This window comes from Psammomys obesus, unplaced genomic scaffold (assembly GCF_907164565.1).
Source record: "Psammomys obesus unplaced genomic scaffold, mPsaObe1.curated_primary_1811, whole genome shotgun sequence".
In the NCBI taxonomy this organism is placed as follows: domain Eukaryota; kingdom Metazoa; phylum Chordata; class Mammalia; order Rodentia; family Muridae; genus Psammomys; species Psammomys obesus.
In genome coordinates this window covers 31,714,011-31,733,665 of record NW_026585797.1, presented here as the reverse complement: position 1 = coordinate 31,733,665, position 19,655 = coordinate 31,714,011, and the positions used below count along the sequence as shown (strand labels likewise).

The window sequence follows — 19,655 nt, the reverse complement described above, 5'->3', positions numbered from 1 at the left end:
CAAACGTTTAATGGTAATTTGAGTTCACTGTGGAATTAAATGGATCTGTGACAGAAATTCAAGTTAATTTATTCAGCAAGTAATGACATGTTTTAAGGGGTTTCAAAGTGATCAAAATAATGGCACACCAACAAACTTTTAATGATCAGTCTGGAAATGAATGTATGAGAAGTTGGCAAGATGGAGGGGGCGGGGAATGAAGGCGGTGTTCAGTGTTCACACCCAGAAACACTCCATACATGGCACTGAAACAATCTCAGGAGTTCCATGGACTCTGTGAAAGTGAGTCATGTTAAAATCAACAACAGAGAAACAATTTGAGAAATGACTTTAAAAGCAGCCATTGGAGAAGAAAGCTAACAGACTGATCACTTAATAAAACCAGGGGTAACTGAAGCTAATACTTTATACAGATTTCTTCTAAGAAGAATTGTTTAAAAATCTGGTGTGACTCTGCTTAAAAGATTTAGCTGCATCATTCATTGCTCAGAAATGCTTTGGTAAAAAGAATGCACATTTTCCAAAGTGATTGGAATTGTCAAATTATACTTAAGTGTCAAGCAGCAGGCTATGTGCTTGTCATAAATCACAATTTCCTTGGCTTTTCTGCCAATCTTTGGTCCTCAGGATTTGTACACAAAGGGATAACAAAGAGCTAGTTGAAGGCAGATAATCCGGAACATCACAATTTTGTTAAAAGTGGGTGAAGACTGGAGTCTGCATTTTCCATGAGATTCAGCTATCAGTGAACTGTAGCCCTCATCTTGATAGACATATCTAGTCTGAACTCTGAGTTAACAGCTAATTTTTGGAGTGGTTGGTTGGATGCTCATCTGCTGTTTTTCTCTTTGGCATAAAATCTTATCAGCCCCTTGTGTCTTGTAGCACAGAGCAGGGTAGAAAATAGTTCCTGGTGGTAGAAAACCCTCTGTAAGTCATCTTTAAAATAACAAGGTTAGATGAACCTCTGTCTAGACTCCCATGTTGTTTTAATACTTTAAATGCACATCGGATGTTTGGCAAATATTTCTCAAAAATTATGACTTACATGTGGGATAGTGTGGATGCAATGAGTTTGGGAAAAGTGGACATTGAACTTTGGACCATTAAATCAGTTAAGGGGTTCTAATAAGGTTCCTATATGACCCTTAATTTCAGGTGTCATCCAGGAAGCTAGAATGACAATTAGACATCCAAATTCTATGCTTTAATGAAAAGATTTATCTTGTTTACTTTTATCAAAATGTGTTAAAAATGTGTAAGCTACTGCGTACACATCATTGTCAGAAACGTTATGGCTGACATTCAGTACATAGCATAGGCTGCTCTTCCAAAGGTCTTGAGTTCAATTCCCATCAACCAGATGGTGGCTCACAACCATCTATAATGAGATCTGGTGCCCTCTTCTGGCATGCAGGCATACATTCAGGCAGAATGTTGTATACATAATAAATAACTCTTAAAAAAAAAGTAACGGTTTAAAAAGGCGGGCTGGCTGGAGAGATGCCTCAGAGGTTAAGGGCAATGTTTGCTATTACAGAGGACCCAGGTTCAAATCCCAGAACCCATATGGCAGCTCACAACTGTCTGTAACTCCATGATCTGACACCCTTACATAGACATACATGCAGACAAAACACCAATGCACATAAAATAAAGGTAAATAAAATTTAAAAAGTGACCCCTAAAAACTATGCTTAGAACAATAATTTAATAAATCTGCTGCCATAAAATAATCAGAACTGATGCTATCTATGTATGTTAAAAATAAATTATCTTTGAAGGCTCCCATTTGATATAAAACTGTGGTGGATGCCACTCAAAATGACATTAATTTTTTTGTCTGTATGAGGCGAGGACCATGAGATTCAGTTACATAAATACATAGTAGGTGTTTAGAAAATGGAGTAAGGGACAGAGGCTGATGGGAATGCTATACTTGTTTTATACAGTGGGAGTTGAGTGGAAACATGACATGAGTGAGGAACGAGTTACATAAAGAGTTAAGAGTTCCGTGTAGCAAGATGGCTGGCCACATTAGCCGAGATAAGCAGGGCATGAGGTTTCAAATCCAGGCTTTTCCATGAACAGCTAAATTCTCTTCTCTACTCAGCCTTTCTGAGACCCCAATCCTGCACCTGCCACCCATGAACTAAAGGACAATTAGGAATTTAATCTGTACTAAACACAATTAGTCATTTTGTTTTAGGGTGAATGAGGTGTGGCTGGTCCACTCTTTTTGACTGGGTCACAAATGTAAGAACACACACCACATGTTCTGTGCCTTTTCTCATATCAGTTTCCTATCTCTGCCTTGCATACCCTGGCAATGAATGTAGGTTAGATCCCTGGCAAGGGAACCCAACTAGCCAAAGGCTGTGTGTGCAAAATAATTTTCAATGTGAGGCTTTTAATGGGAAATGTCTCCTTGTCAAGGTACGTAATTGTTAGTAGGATTTATTATTTCCATTTGCAACCTTACACACTCATTTACACATACAGAAGCTTCCTAAAAGTCAGAAAAATATGACGCAGGAGCAGATATATTAAAAGACTTTATTCACAATAGAGAAATTTTACAAATATAATTTTTAAAAATTATGTGTCAATCTATTATGTTTTCCATAACATCAGAGATTTATATAAAGTTGTAAATGACAGAGTGCACTTATGAACAAATGAGAAACATGAACAAGTGAGAAATGTTGAACGTAAAACTGGATAATACACATGATAGAGAAGTCACTGAGTTCTATAAATTGGCATACAACTTATGCGTATAATATTAACTGCACAAAGTATATCAAAATATATTCCAGAGACACAAATTGGGTGCTATTTTAGCTGTTCACCTTCATGGATGTTGATTACCCATGTAAATTAAACTGCACAGTTTTGTTGAAAATTAATGAATTGATGTCTATTTGGAAACTTCAGTTGTTTAAAATTAACAAAAAATATAAGCTTAATTCAATTACATTACTATAATATTAATCTCTTGTTTACATTTTTGGTATTCTGGGATCTAGCCTTAAAAAAAGAAATCCAAGTTTTAAAAGTGAAAAACTATTCTTGCCATTGTCAGGGCAACACATGCTTCAGCTTCTTGCCTGCTTATGCTGGAATACACAAGCTACACTATGGTGTGGCAGCTACACAGGACCTGACCTTCAGACCCCGCCTGCTGCAGAAACGGTCATCAGCTTTGTGTGCTCCTTCAAATTAAAATGCAAAGGAAACGAATTAAACAGTTAATCTACGGACAGTGGAAAAGTCATAATCAAAATACATATGGCCAGATTTTGGCAGCAAATTTTAATGTTTTTACCTCTGAGCTCTGGGGAAGAGAGATTTGTCATTTGCTCATTCTTCCCAGGGGAGGGAAAAGTTTTGCAGTCAAATCATGCTGTTATTAAGAGGTCAAAACTGTTTGATTCAGTTTCATGAAAATGAGGTCACGGGTTCATGAACTCCAGAGATTAAAGAGATTACAGGCAGAAGTTACTCTGGGGCACGGAGATACACTGACACAGCCATAAGAATATACGGAGGGACCTTTTTCATTTACTAATTTTGCAGTTTTATTTTTGACGTGTTCTAATGTACAATACTGGAAACTACCAGGACACACAAGGTGGTGATCCTAAATGACATCTTTTGAACCCCTCCCCCAAAGCTGAAATGGGTAAAAAATATTGTCTACTGAGATTTAAAAAAGTAAATGTCTCAAAAAAATATATTGAATACCATGAAACTGATAAAATCAGAAAGTTTGAAGAATATAAATATACGGTTTAGCCTAATTAAAGTGTATATTTAATTAGGTTAAATGGGGTTGTATTATTTGTTTTGTTGCTGTTATTGACCATAGTAGGTTGAAATTCAGATGGTTAGCATCTTTGTCCCTTGGTACATACGTAATCACATTCGATCTTTCATGTAAAGAACAGGTGTGGTAACACAGCTATCACAAAATCTGTTCTTGGAAAAAATATTCGTATTTCAAAATGAGGTTTAGAAGAATCATAAACATTTTGATCTGCTACAGATCAAATTATTAAGGGAGTGTGCCCATTCCTATAAATTATTTCTAAGTTAAGATTTTTATGCTGAATGTAACCACACTTAACACACGGTGTGCTTAAGAGCTAATTAGATTTTTTTTTTTAAAGTTGAACACGGATAGATAAATTGGCAACGTTCAAAGCTCACTTCCACAAACTGAAGGGAAATGATTAGCTACATCTGGGAAGAGCCCCTTTCAAATCTGAACCAAGTGTGTTCTTTGCTTAAAGAACATCAGAGATTTAATGCAAATACATGAGCTAGTCATATGAAATTCTCACTCTCTTTTTGTTTCGGAATGGGTTCAGCTAAAAGGAAAACCTTGCTCATTAAAAGTTACATTGTTTCCCTTTCAAAAATGTAATTCAGTAACAGGGCGCCCTGCAGAACTCAAGAGCTCACCCTGCTGTGACATGGGGAATGGAGGAAATTAGGCAGTACATGATATAGAGATGACACAGGGCATTTCAAGTAAAAGTAGAGAACAAATTTGAAAGTGAGGGAACGCTAACATAATCTCCCAACAAAAACATACTGCACTTGTGATGAAATGAGGGCAGCGTGGCTTACTCTCCTGGGATGACTTTCTCATTTGAATTGCAATGTGAGTGGAGTACTTTAGAAGACATTCTATCAAATAATGATAGACCTGCTAAGAGGGTGTCACAGTTATAAGATCTGTCTCTGGTGGACAGACAAACTGGATTAACATGAACTTGAAAAGGAAAAAAAAAAGCTTTTTATTTTAATACTTAATTTATTATTATGGCTTTTTGCAACATGGCAAAACATTACAGCTCAAAGCAGACAGCATCTCCTCACAGAGGAGGAAAAAGTTTTGCAGTCAAATCAAATCATAATTAAGAGGTCACTGGTAGACTGTTCTATTCCATTTCATGAAATGCTGTCACGACTTCATGAACTTCAGAAACAATAGATTCCTTAAAAAAAAAAAAAAAAAGCCAGACAAAATCTGTGGATTCATTAGCTGAAAAATAAAGAAATAAGGACCAGAGGTCCACTTAGGCTTATGATAATAAACCTAAAAGACTGCAAAACAATTTTAGAACTTAGGATAATCACAGACTTTTATCAGTCAATAAAAGTTCATCATATGCCTGATTACCAAAAAAGGAATTATTAAGGTATGCAGTGAAGAATGAAGCAGAGTAAAATAGAAACTGTCTTTCATTTCTCTTTGACATCAACTTCCTCTTTCACTTCACGGAGCACAGGGAAAGGGTGGGCCTCAGTATTGAAGATCCAATGCTCTAGTGGAAGAAGGTCGTCGTCGGAAAATATCAAGTACAAATACCTAGAGAGAAAAGAAATGAGCATAGGAAGTACAGGAAAGCATGCCACCAAGACAAGTTTATATCTCTGTACATCTGTGGAGAACCAAGGACAGAAGTCAATTCTAACAACCATAGTCCTTAACATGGTGCCACTCACGCTTTGGGTGCTAGTGTATGACCACACAGAGTAGTCGTTCTAGGTCATTAGTCCCAGCAATGGCTGGAAACACCTGCACAGAGACTGCGCTGGTAACACACCTGAACTGGGTTGAACACCATACACATCAGCCACATTGGTATACTATGGCCATGTGTATCAAGAAGATATCTATAGAGAAGATCTTAGGGGACTCGGCCACACACTTTGAGGATAATTTTACTTACTTTAGTGTCTCTGCCAGGAAGAAACTTTGCTGGACATTGTCATAACTCTCATTAGCAATGTAGACATCCCGCAGGCCTGAGTAGCCTCCACCCACTCTGCAGTGCTTTTCTAGGGCCTGAATTGCCAAGAAAGGGGGGGAGGAGATCAGTAAAGTTATTATCAGTTATTTTTTATTAGATTGTCAAATTCAAATAAGACACGGTATCAAGGGGAATGACAGCTTAAAAGAGTTTTTGATAGAAAATTTACAAACTATAAAGTAGAAAGGCAAATAAAGGGGAAAGGGTACACAAGACATTGGGGCTACATATCTTGCTTCCAAAGAAACCCTTCTACATGCGGTTTTGGAAGAGTCTGGAACTCACTTCTAACATTTCCACTTTTGGTCCAGAGTAAAGTTTTGGTAGAGCAAAGACCCCAGGCTATGTCTAGCCCATTGTTTATTTTTGTAAATAAAGTTTTATTAAACTATGGCTAGACCGCCCTCATTTGTTTGTACAGTGTCTGTGGCTGTTTTTGCACCACCATGATGGTGTGTAGTGGTGGAGACTGTATTGCTCTACATGGTCTTTATACAGCAAGCGTGCTGATCTCTGACTACGCATGTTCTTTGTGTCAACTGGGTTGTGAACCTCTGGTCAAGTAAGTGTGCTGGGCCCCCAAAGCCTCCACTTCCATTAGAATATAGCAACTCTGTATCTTTCCAGTTAAGTCTTGTTGGATTCTTAAAAAAAATAGAGATAGTGAACTATTAATGGTGCCAGTGATGGAACTGAAGAAATGGAAGGCAATGAGAAGAGTGAGTCTGGAATCCGTTGCAAAAACTAGTTTTGTCTTTTCTTTAGTGTGATAGAGAAGAAAGTGTGATGAGTTCACCCATGACTCTAGAAGCTCAGAGAGAAATGGTTTGTAGCTCCGCGAACAGAATGACTATTTGGAAGGGAGGCGGGCTGAGCAGCGTTGGGGATGAAAATGTATGTAAAAACTTAAAAGCCCTTCCATTCTTTTATCTGTCAATACATTGACTACTGCTTGTAGATTCCCCCCGCCAGAAGCCAGAATTCTTATTTCTGTTTCATACTTTTCAGCTTTGCTGATATATTGTTGACAAAGAAAAACATCATATTATGTATTTAACATGGATAAATGTGCTGCTTTATATTCAGATGGTGGAATGACTAATAAATGTGTCCATACCATCACGAGTGCTACTTTTTGTGTGCTGAGACTCCTTGATATCTATTCATACACTGGTATTCACTATAGTTGCCATGCTGCACAGTATAGTAGCCCTCTGAAAGGCTTTCATATTTTTGTGATTATTTTTGTAATTTATTTTTTTATAATTTATCAACTTTATATTCCGATTGTAGTCCCCTCCCTCATCTCCTCCTGGTTCCAACCCCTTCCCTCTTCCCCTAGTCCTCAGAAATGGGGAGCCCTCCTCCCCTATCATCTGACCCCAGCCTATCGAGTCTCATCAGGACTAGCTGCATCTTCTTTCTCTGTGGCCTGGCAAAGGCCACCCCACCTGGGGAAAGTGATTAAAGAGCAGGTAACAGGGTCGATGTCAGAAAGTCCATGTCTCTGCCCCCCTTAAAGGGAACCCACATGGAAACAAGGATTCTCAGTGTATAACAGCCCTGGCTGCCAAGCACTAGCTCTGCAGACCGGGCTGGCCTCAAATACAGAGATCCACCTGTCTCTGCCTCCCAAGTACTGGGATTAAAGACACATGCCACCACCACCTGGCTGGCATGCTTTCATCTTTTAGCTGAATTTTTCAAATATTTTTACTGTACATGTCCTCCTCTCATTCCTCCCCAGTTCCTGGTAACTGCCACTCTCTACCACTGTTAAGATCTTTAATTATCCTAAGCTCTCTATGAAAGTGCGATCACACAGCATCTTTCTGCGTATGGCGTGTTCTGTTTAGGATAATGTCCTCTAGGTTCACCCTCGTTGTGAAGGGCAGATTTTTTTTTTTTTAATTGTGAAAGCCTGTTCTGAAATCTATTGAATATGCATTCCACATCTTTACTTCTTCACCTACTGAGGAGCACTTGGCATGTTTCTATATGTCGGTTACTGTGAATCATGGTCTGACCACTGTGAGATTAATGAGAATCCATAGAACTTATGGCATTTCATTGGGCACTGATATATATAAAATCAGACCAGAAACGGGACTTCTTCACCTTATGAAGCTTTATTTTTAATTTTTAAAGTAACCTCCATACTGTATCTTATGATGGCCACACCAGAGTATATTGCCACCAACATGTACAAAGGTCCCCTTTTCTTCATATCCTCGACTGCTGGTAATGTCTTGATTTTTTGATAATAGTCATTTTCATAGAAGTGAGGTGATCTCAGCATGGATTTGCTTTACATTCCCAATGATGAGAGATACTGGGCCCTTTTTCATAGTTTTTTCATATAGTTTTTGACTACTCGTATGTCTTCTTTGAAAAAAAAAAAAAGTCCATTGAGATTCTTTGCCCATTTTTAAAATGGTTTATCTCTCATCACCGAGTTGTATTAATTCGCCATTTTGGATATTAACTCCTTATATGATATAGCCTGCAGAGAGTACTTACACAAAGAAGATAGCTACAACACTATTAGGCAATACTGTCTTGTAGTAATGCCATCACACTTGTGGTCATGGAGAAACGAGGTTATGTAACTGCAAATGATTGAAAAGAATTTCTATGTCCTGATACATTATTGTAGTTGATTGTTCCCTCTTCTGTGCAGAAATGCTGTAGACAGATGTGGTCCTGTGAGTTTTATTTTACTTTTGTAGTTGCTGTGTGGATTTCCAATCAAATAAAGTCACTATCAGGCCAATGTCAAGAAATTTTCCTCAACATTTTCTTCTAGGAGTTTTATTTATTTATTTCAGATCTTATATTTAACCCTTTAATGAATCTTTGTTTTTGTGTAGTGTATGTATTTTAAGATTATACAGGTTGCTTGTCTACTCACCAAGCATATTCTAGCCAAGTTATTTTTTTTTATTACCACACTATAGCAATCCTATTAAGTATATGGCAAAATAAAAACTGGTTATCTGAAACCCTGCCCTGATTCATAGGAAGCTGACATAGTTCATCTTTTTATTATCAACTTGACTAGATTTAAAATCAATCACTTAGTAAACACATCCCTGGACATGCCCCTGAAGGTGTTTCCAGAGAAGTTTAACTGAGGAGGAATGTTCATTTATGAATATGGGTAGGGCCAAGTCTTTGGTAGGAGTCCCAGACTGAGACAAAGAAAAACAGGAGAAAGGATGAGCACCAACATCCACTGCTCTGACTCTCGACTTTGGATGCAGTGTGACCAACTACCGTATGTTTCTGCTGCCCTGACTTCCTCTCCATGAAAGATTCTGCCTACAACTGGGAGCACAAATCTTCCTGTATTAAGTTACATATATATATGTCACACACAAATATGTCACAGCAACAAGTTCAGTAACTAGAAGAGAATCTTGGTATTGAGGAGTGGGGCCAGTGCTATGATAAGCCTGATCTTGTGGCTTGTAGGCTGTTTGAACTGGTTGGTGGGAGTGCTATGGAAGAGTTTGGATAGATAAGCCCTACAGGGCCATAATTAATGAGCCCTTTTGAGAAAAGTGCAGACAGTGGAGGCCCAATTCATGATATTGTAGAAAGAAGCAAAAATTCTATTGGGAACAAGACTTGAGGACATATTTGTGTTATAATCTGGTAAAGAATCTTGCTGCCACTGTTCTTGTGTTCTGTTCTAGAGTTCAAGAACAATGGGCTAAATTGTTCTGTGGAGGACATTTCAAGACAGCATAGCATGCAGACTGTGCTGTGAATATTTCTTTTTTTTTTAATTTTCTTTTTTTTTTATTATTCTCATTAGTTACATTTTGTTAATTCTGTATCCCAGCTGTATCCCTCATTTCCTCCCCAATCCCACCCTCCCTCCCTCATCTCCTCCCTGTCCCTTTCCAAGTCCACTGATAGGGGAGGACCTCCTCTCCTTTCATATGACTCCGTTTTGTCAGGTATTTTCAGGACTGGCTGCAAAGTCCTCCTCTGTGGCCTAACAGTACAGCTCCTCCCTTGGGAGGTGGGGAGGTCAAAGATCTTAGTGCATGTATCCATACTTTCAGTAAGAAAGGGCGGGCTGTTCAACAGAAAGACCTTAAAGGTGTTAAAGAGATTAGCATATCTAGGACACTTATCTATTGCCCTGAGTCTATTGAGAAGGTTCCCTGAGGGGAAGACCCAATCATCCAAAGCTGGAATTTGAAGAATTAATTTAGAAGGAAAAAGCCTGAGTTGCGAATGCTGCTAGAGGAGTCCTCTGCTAGAAAAGAGGTGGCTTGGAAGGCGTTTCCCCATGTTTGGCCACCATCATACACAGAGGCCACTGCTGCTAAAGCAGAGGGGAGCTAGGTTAGTCTTGAGCTGGCAGCAGAACTCAGCAGTATTGTCCAGATTGTGGCCAGGTTGCAGGCATGCAAGATGCAAGAATTCCTGGGCAACTAAGTCTTACACCAAGGTTCCAAAAAGTGCCTGCTACTAGCAGTGTTTGGGCAGGGTTATTATTCTCTACTAACAGGCTCTGAGAGGCCATTGCATAGAGCTGTGAAGGTAAAGCCTAAGTTGCAATAAACATACCAGGATGTGGAAGTTGCCATGGCTGTTGGCCATCTGTTGAGGATACCAGTAGGCTTCATGTGGAACCAGCCAAAAGGTGAGAGTACATGTGCTGGCTGCACTATGTAGAACTGGAGAAATTATTAAAGATTATGGATCCCAGATGATGGCACTGCAGACCCTAGACACCAGGCATGGGGCTGTAGGGTTTCCTGTTTTTCTTCCCTTTGGGTTTTGGTCTCATTTGACCAGTCTTTCCTCAACACCTACCATTCCTCCCTTTTGGAATGGGAACATTTACTCTATGTCATTGTATATTGGAGGCATATAACATGGAATTTTGATTTTAGAGAGCCTGATGGCTAAAAAATTGCCTCAATTCTCAGATGATTTTGCACTGCTGCTTTTGAACAAAGCTAAAATTGTTAAAATCCACTGGATAGATTCTTGATGTAACTAATCACTTTGCATTGTGAAATGGTCATGAACTGTCTCAGGGGACAGGGGAAGAATGTTATGGATTAAAGTATGTCTGAGTATCAAGCTGAGTTGTCAAAGGTTGGACTTTGTGAGTTCACTGTCTATTGATTGGACTGAGAGTCATCTATGAGAGACATATCTGAGCATGTCTGTGAGGGTGTTTTGAGAGGTCTTAACTGAGGAGGGAAGCCCCACTGTCAAGCCCACACCATGGATGCAGGTCCAAGACTGAATAACCAGGAGAAAGCACTAATTTCTCTATGAATCATGTTTGCAGACATAAACAGCTATTCCAAGTTCCCTTTACCATGCTGTCCCCATGATGATGGATAGAGCCTCAAAAAAATCTTTATTAAGTTGCTTATGTTGGCTATTTTGCAAAGCAGCAAGACAATTAACTAATAGAACTGTATACACAAAAGGCAAAGATTGAGATTAAAATCATAATACCCTACGAGTAATAGTGGAAAGTAGAAAATATAAACAAGGTAAAGTAATTCCATTTCCCATTCTAATTTCTATTATTTCGATTTCTATTTGTTTTCTTTTAGGAATCACAATTCTGTCTGCCTTTTAAATATGTGTACACATGTGTGCTCAACTAGAGATGGATACATGTGTGTATGGAGTGTGCAGAACAGCCTCAAATATCAATCTCATGAAAACAAGCACCTCCTATCACTTACCTGAAGCTCATCAATTAGGCTAGACTGATTGGCTATTTGTCCCCAGGGATTCTCTTGTCTCTACCCCCCTAATGCTGGGATTACAGGTGTATGCTGCTGAGCCTGGCTTTTTGTGTGGGTGTTGGGGCTTGAACTCAGGTCCTCATGATTATAAAGCAAGTACTTTACTATCTAAGTCATTGCCTGGCTATTCTTTTTTCTTAAACTTAAAATCATACTTTGTTTTTCCCTCCTGGAAATTATAGGCATTTTCATGTTAGTTGAGAAAAACTTTCATTAGCTAGAAAAGGGGTCTGAAGAAAAATTATACTTTGAAAATGGAGCTCAAAAAGAAGAAAGAGAAGGCATGTAGCAGGCATGATGGCTCATGAGCAAGCAGAGACAGTTCACCTAGTGCTCAGCCTCAATCAGCAGACACTGATAATGGGGCCATTGGACTTTCATATTAGAGACAGGGGGCAGAATTAAAGAGAGCAGTAGTGACCCATGAGGAGAAGCACTTAATAGCTGGGTTAAAGAAAATCTAGCCAGCATGCTACGTGAACAAAGAAAAGTGCCCCACGATTTAGTACTTAAAAGAAAACCTTGAGAAAATGAAATAAGCTTAAAAAGATGCTTCAATTAAATTCTAAATACTATATAACAAGAAAATTGAGGGAGGCAACTTCCAATTCCTATTATTTTTTTTTCCTTTTTTGATAAGCTGACAAATATCAGGTGTATGGAATAACCCGAAATTTGTTTGTAAAGAGGGAAAAAATGGTTAGCATAAAAAAAAAAAAAAAGAAAAGAAAAAAAGTAACAGGTGATGTTACTCTGGGATGTAATGAAACCAAATTTCCAGGTATTTCCTTAAAACTGTCAGAATCTCCAAACCTCTTCCTAGTCAACCATTCCCTTGACACACTTTCAGTGATAATAAGCCGAGGAGGCCAGGCATGGTGATTAGCTAACCTTTTCTGTCCATGAAAATTTTTATGATTTCGTCTATTTGATAAAAAGCTGGCAGAACATTGTGGCACATGCCTCTAATCTCAGCATGTGTGAGGTTCAGGCAGGAGAACTGTGCGTTCGAAGGCAGCATGGATCAGCTAATGATACTCTTTGTGCAGTAAACAACAAAAATCCAGTGACCAGACATCTTTCACCAACCAACCAACCAACCAACCAACCAACCAACCAACCAACCAACCAACCAACCAACCAATCAACCAACCAAAGAAATTAGAAAAAGAAAAGAGACAAACAACATACAGTCATCTTTCTTTTCAATTCATACCCACTCGTTCTTATCTTCCATAAGTCCTCATTGTGTAATAAGCACAATAGTTGTGCTGGCTAGTTTATGTCACCTTGACACAAGTTATAGTCATCTGACAGGAGAGAACCGCAATTGAGAAAATGCCTCCATAAAAATCAGGCTGTAGGCAACCCTGTAGAGGATTTTCTTAATTAGTGATTGATATGGGAGGATCTAGCTCATTGTGGGTGGCACCATCATGGTCTGCTGGTTCTGGGTTCTGTAACAAAGTAGGCTGAGCAAGCCACAAGGAGCAAGCCAGTAAGCGGCACCCTTTCTTTGCCCCTGCACCAGCTCCTGCCTCTAGGTTCCTGGCCCATTTGCGTTCTTGTGCTTACTTTTTCCAGTGTTGAATGGTGCTCTAGAAGTGTAAACAAAATAAATCCTTTCCTAACCAGTTTGCTTTTGGTTATGCTATTTCATCACAGCAATAGAAACCATAACTAAGACAAAAATACAAAGTTGGAGAGAGGGACCCACTGACCTCAAGTCTAGATTTCCTAATTGTGGCTCTTGAAATCCCTTAAGACGGGCAGTGCCTTTAACACAGAGTCACACTAAGAATAAAAGCAGGGCAAGGGGATACTTAACACAGTGAAAAAGGCCTTTCAGAAGCCTAGCTATTTTCCAGTCTCTAAGGCTTTAGGTAAATTAAAAATAATGTACAAATGAGGATAATGTGGAAGAGCCTTTTTACTCTCCTAAAACTAACCCATGTCCAAGTATAAATGCATGAACGAAACACTTGTATGCACAGGCTGGAAACGCTATCACACTTTCTCTTATTTTGTATAATTGATATGTGCTAATAACAAAATCCCCAAACGGAAGTCTACATGTTAAGATATGAGGAGTGTGAAGCTGGAAACAACAGGTTTCCTGGGCCTCCATGATGGATTCTGATCCTCATCAGTGGAAACAGTCACATCTTGAGCAGATCATTTCATTAGTCTGTTCTGGCAGTTGCTTAGCCTCTGGGCATTTTGTGTAATGGCTTATCTTATTAGGGACCAAATGTGCTGCAAAGTGCTAGCAGGGCACAGGATGTTAAGGCTGGTTACAGCAACTGTGGCTCGAAACAGTGCATGAAAGACAAACTTGACCCTGAGTGATTATAACTTGGGGTTGGGCCAAGTAAGCCTATAACCAGTGACTCAAGTTAGACCAGTTAGACTCAAGTCGGGAAGCACTGATGTGTGAATAGGAATTGACTAGCTGATCCATGGAGATTTGCAAGAGTCATCCTCCAAGAAACTGTGCCACTAAAGCTGTCTGCTTGAGTCTTCTCTGGTCTCAAAGAAAATAACAAAGACCCAGGCAACACAAACATACGAAAGAGTGTTCAGAAAGAAGGATCAAGTCTGGGGAAGCAGGAGCAGGAATAGGAAGGAAACACTATTCTCTCAGATTCAGAATATTGGTGTGGAAAGTGTGAGGTCCAAGACATCAAAGAAAACTTTATAAAGAGAGAAAAAAGTCCCATGAGGCCTTATCTTCTGTGAATCAGAAGAGATATTACCTAATCTGTATGAACAAACAGGCACAACTATTATTCAAATAAATCTTAACTGCCAGCTGTCACCTATTCAATTGGGACAAATCCAATACAGTTCTTACCATTACTGACAGAAAGCAAATTAAGTAGCAGCTTGAAGTAACTTCTGTTAGGTATGTTCACAAGAGTCCAAATGACTATGATTACTGGACTGCTATTTACTGAAGGCGGGCTCCAGTGCTCTACTGTGGTATATACACTGCCCTAACTTATTGAAAATAAGTATCCTATTTAATGAAGACACGGATATCAGTTTTACTGAGCCTGTCAGTGAAGGAATGCTGGAAAAAGTGTGGGTTTTTTTTGTTTCACTTTGCTTTTATGAGGCAAGATGACAGCTTGGAAATACTTTACAAACTGAAAGCAGAAGAGAAAAAAGTATGGAGTTGAAAGAGCCTGACTCATCACAGGTAACTAACATTGCTTGACTCTAATTCCAGTGTAAGCCAGAGGTTTCATGAATCAACTAAGTGAGCTGGGAAATCACACTACAGGGCGGTTTTTGAAGACACTGGCAATCTGTGAAAGCCCACAACTGGAAACCATGTCAGCCTGAGCTGGTGGAATTTGCCATCTCCAGATTATTGAGATACTGAAATTCAGAAGACAGAACAACAAAGACTGACTTTCTAACAACTTCCACTCATTCAAACATGGATCGGACAACTTTATAGTTAATATTTTTTCTCCTTTAACACAAAGTCTTTGAATTGATATACATAGCAAAAATAAGGCAACAAATGTTGTCTTTAAAAAGAAAATCTTTGTGTGGGTGTGCTTGCATGCATGTGAGAGAGAGAGAGAGAGAGAGAGAGAGAGAGAGAGTGCTGTCGCCATGATCTACTTTATAATCACCTGGGAGTTGGACATGCCTCTAGGGGTTATTTTGTTATCACTAGGTGGGAAGACCTGCCTGCTTTTGGAAGCACCATTCCCTGGATGGGATTCTGGACTATGTAAGTGGAGAAAGGTCACTGAGCAACTGCATTTCTCAGCAGAGCGACCAGCTGCTTCAAACTCCAGCTGTCTTGACTCTACCCATCCTCCACCCACTATGGACTGTACCCTTGGAAGACATTTTTTTTTTCTTTTTACACTTAATATCTATAATATTGGCATGAAGTGTTCTAGTGGTACAGGAAATAAAGATGCCTCCTACAAAATTTTGCCTTGTTGGTTTTTTTTTTTTTTTGATTGGGTTTGTATGTATGTGTGTGTGCAAGTCAGTATGCTTACCTGTGTGAGTACACATGGAGGACAGAGGTCAGCAGTGTTGGCTAGCCTCTGCCACCACTTTGTATTTTGAAGTAGCTCATTTCTGTGGCTAGACTGCTTGGCCAGTTGAGAATCTGCTTGCCTCTGGCACTCTCAGCATTTTCGGGGTCTTCGTGCTTGCACAGTCATGTCTGGCTTCTACATGGGTTTGGGGGAACGAACTCAGGTCCTCATGCTTGCAAAGTAAGCCATCTCTTTTTTGATACAGCATCTCATGTAGCTAGAGGTGGTTTCTAGAGCTGAACACGACCTTGAGCTTTGATCCTGTTGTTCCCTGAGCGCTGGGATCTAGGTGTGCACCTGGTGTGTTGGTGCAACAGCCAGACTCCGGGCCTATGTGTTGCAATGGAAGCATTCTAGCAGCTTAATCACACCCCAAGCCCTGGTATTAGATCTGATGAAATATGTTATTCCTGATGTTTCCTATTTAAATCAGTATTTGCAATTTAGGCTCACAATTCCTTTGTAGGCCTTGTCGTAGACAGCTCCATACCACTGAGGCTTAGATGAAACTCACTTTTAATACATTTTCTTCCAGAGGGGGAAAATGTAGATTTGAACAAGTGGAACCACTACTGATTTAATATAATTAGGAAATGGAATATTTTACCTAAACTGACTGATGATTAGTGACGGCAGACACACTGAGAGAGGGCAGTAAGAAGGTGAATTAACAGATTCCTAAGGTGTTAGTTAAGTTTACATGAACTTCCTGAGGCTTCTGAGAAAAATGCTCTCTAAGATCAATGTTTAAGGCAGCTAGCTTTCTACCAAGGATCTGGGGAAAACAAAGCAATTAAAGCATTTGCTTGTTCATATTTTCCGAATTTTCTCCCACTCCTTTTAGCGTAACAGCTCTTGAGACTAGACATAGTTTGATGTAAATAGCTGAAGGCACCTCCTTTGGTGCCTAGCACAACAGATTCACTCCGTGTTTGGTAGGAAGAGAATCAAGAAAAAACAGTTAAAGCACTAATATTGAAACAGACTAGAGAAATCTGACTGGTGGGTAACCCTTGTCCATAGAAAACCGTTCTGTAAGTTCTCCCTAGTGCTAAGCAGATAGCTCACTCTCAGCCAGTGGGTCTCAAGCTTCCTAATGTTGAGATGTTTACATAGTTTCTCATGCTGTGGTGGCCCCCAACCATAAAATTATTTTCATTGCTCCTTCATAACTGTAAGTTTGCTGCTGCTATGAATTGTAATGTAAACATCTAATAGGCAGGCTATCTGATGTGCTACCCCAAAGGGACTTCGGCCCATAGACTAAGAACCTCTGCTCTAGGTAAACACACAGGGTTTTAAAGCTCAAGGGCCAGCGGGAAAGCATGGATTCTGAAGTGACTGCAAGTAGACAACAGACAGTTTTGAGCATCCAGAAGCTGCCCAGTATCTGCCCAGCAGAACAAAGCAACCATTCTTTCTCTAGTTCCGGTTAACTTTATGCCTCTCCAGGTCTTTCTGTGCAGATCCATATCCTTCGGCATTCAAAGCTTCCTATAATACAGAGAAAGCCCACAGGACACAGTAAATGAACAGGAAACAGCTAGTCCTGCACTTGACAGAGCTATGGAAATCTCCGAAAAGTTGCCACGACAGATTTGCTCCGTGGCTGTCCATTTTGCACTAAGAAACTGATCTATGAGAAATGTGCAGATTAAAGAAAGCCTCACCTCTACGGCCTCCCAGGCCCAGCTCCTGTACTTGGGATCATGAGTCAGTCGCCACATGTACATGTACGTCTCGACAACCTCTGGCCGTAAGATGTAGTACTTTTCGTTTTGCCTCGTGGCGATGGCTTCCACGCCGCCGTCAAATCGGAAAGCTTCTGGTCCCAGCTTCATGACTAAAGCACATGCAATCAGTTAACCAGGGTTACCTCCTGAGTAAGGGTACATAACCTTGACAAAATTGGAAAGTACTTAGCAATCCTGAGACAGACGCCAGTGTGACCCGTTTAAGGGCCAGTTATACACACCATACAATACACAATACTCAATATACTTCTAAATTTGCGTCACCTAAAAGGATCCAGTATAGAAAAATGACATTTTTTTTTCCCCTTTCAATCATTTAACTCCAATTTACTGAGCACTTCACCAGGTGTTTCTAAGGTACTGTGGCCATTTGCTGGGTAGCTGGAAGCTTGGTGGTTGAGAATCTCTTACTATGTCACAAAAGGCCAGTTATTTAATCTTTGTGTTTAAATTGCTTATTTTATAAATAGGAATACAGACATAAAATCTCCTTATGGGGCTTTGGCGAAGTTTCTTTATGGTAAGAGTCAGAGACCCTTACTCAGTGTTATTGAGGAAAATCAAAAGTCAGTAAAAAAGGCTGGCTTAAACTTGTATGACCTACTTTTTTTTGTTGTTACTTGACACAGTAAGGTGTCTATTTTTGTATAAAAGCTGTGACTTTTAAATAAAGGCATAAATTCCTTTCAAGATATTAGTATCATCAAATTTCATGGTGGTTTTCTTTTTCCCTCCCTCCCTCCTTCCTTCCCTTCCCCCTTCTGGATGAAGACTATGGAGAAGCCCTTTACTGGATGAGATCAAAGCGTGAAGGGAATTGAGTATGAATGAAGAGGCCCATGTACTCACAGGTGCGGTTGTAAGATTCATGACAGGTGCGGGCAATTTCAGCTCCGAGTTCAAGGTAGTGTTGGGCCAGGGTTTCTGGCGCTCCATCTGCCCCAAGTGCAAACATGCCCCCTGCAAAGCATGTGAGGTGGCCCATCTTGTGTTCCAGGAGGCCCCCTTTCCACTCTGCGATGTATGTTAGTCCCCCGCTAGACTTGCGGATCAAGTGAGTCTCAATGGCCTGAAAATTGGACATTTTTAATAGTCTGTAATTTTTCTCAACTGCATAATAAATTCTATATTATTATCATATAATCAGTTACTTCATTTCCTTTCCTCTTTGTGTGACATAGTTTTGCTGTAGATGACAGACTGCCATGAACTCACTCGCAGAGCAGGCTGGCTGCCCGTAGCAATATGACACGCCGCCGCAGCTTCTTTGGTGCTGGGATTATAGGCAAGTGCCAACAACACTCTCAGTTTCATACTATAATTAAAGGCTTATAACACACATATTCACACCCACATAACCACACTCCTCCACATTTAACACATTATTTGCAATTTGAGTTTGTTGCCATTAATCTGATTTGATCTGAAATGTTACTGCTTTCTGTATTCTTTCTTCTAGTCTAGGCTTCGCTTACTCATCTGGCTAGACTTTTCTCTATTGGCCCAGCACCATTGGCTTTGTTTGGCTCCATGACCAAACACTTGCCATTCTCATTCTCTAAATGTCATTTCCTTCTCAAAGACAGGACGCAATGCCATGTCTGAGTTGAGTCATTACAAAGCCCAGGTCCTGCTGTAGATGAAGAACATAAAGTGCTAGAGTCTAAGATCCAGGATGGTTTGAGGAGCAAAAGAGAATGGCAAAGATGGGCTGTTCAAGTCAGATTATATGGATCAAGTTATAGCTTTTATACTGTTGAAGAATGCGGCAGTGTGCTTAGTGTATCTATAGATCTTGGTGTAATTCTCATCCATGAAATAGAAACAGCACTACCTACTGTGAAGATTCTGCAGCCATTTTGTTTAAAAGAAGTCAGTATAGAAACTAGCCCTGGTAAGCCAATTATTTACTTCTCTTATGTGGTTGGGGAAATGGCTCAGTCAGTAAAGCATAGAAAAAAGCTGGGAATGGTGGCATTTGCTGTAATCACAGTGTTGGGGAGGAGAAAGGCAGAGGCCTGGGCCTTGCTGGCCAGCCAGTGTTGCCTCATCAGTGAGTTCCAGGGCAGCGAGAGACCATGCCGCACACAGAAAAACAAGGAGGAATGACCTGGTGGAATGACCTGAGTTGACCTCTGGCCACATGGGCCAATGTGCATCTACAAGTACACAGAAAAATTAAGTCAAACTCTTCCCCTGTTTATTCTGTTAAGA

General features: G+C 39.9%; 1 protein-coding gene across 3 annotated transcripts in view; it reads right to left on the bottom strand.

Annotated features, from left to right (window-relative positions):
* Positions 1-2,542: 2,542 nt before the first annotated feature.
* Man1a1 (mannosidase alpha class 1A member 1) overlaps positions 2,543-19,655 on the bottom strand; it is a 195,641-nt gene continuing 178,528 nt past the window's right edge. For 2 of the 3 annotated variants that reach the window (XM_055599340.1, XM_055599342.1), the window contains 4 exons: positions 18,291-18,510; positions 17,358-17,530; positions 5,745-5,860; positions 2,543-5,380 (listed from right to left, as the gene is read on the bottom strand). In XM_055599340.1, coding sequence (XP_055455315.1) covers positions 5,254-5,380; positions 5,745-5,860; positions 17,358-17,530; positions 18,291-18,510 — 636 coding nt within the window. In that variant the 3' untranslated portion in view covers positions 2,543-5,253. Of the gene's footprint in view, positions 5,381-5,744; positions 5,861-14,811; positions 17,182-17,357; positions 17,531-18,290; positions 18,511-19,655 lie in introns of those variants that run through there. The other variant, XM_055599341.1, reaches the window with a different exon arrangement.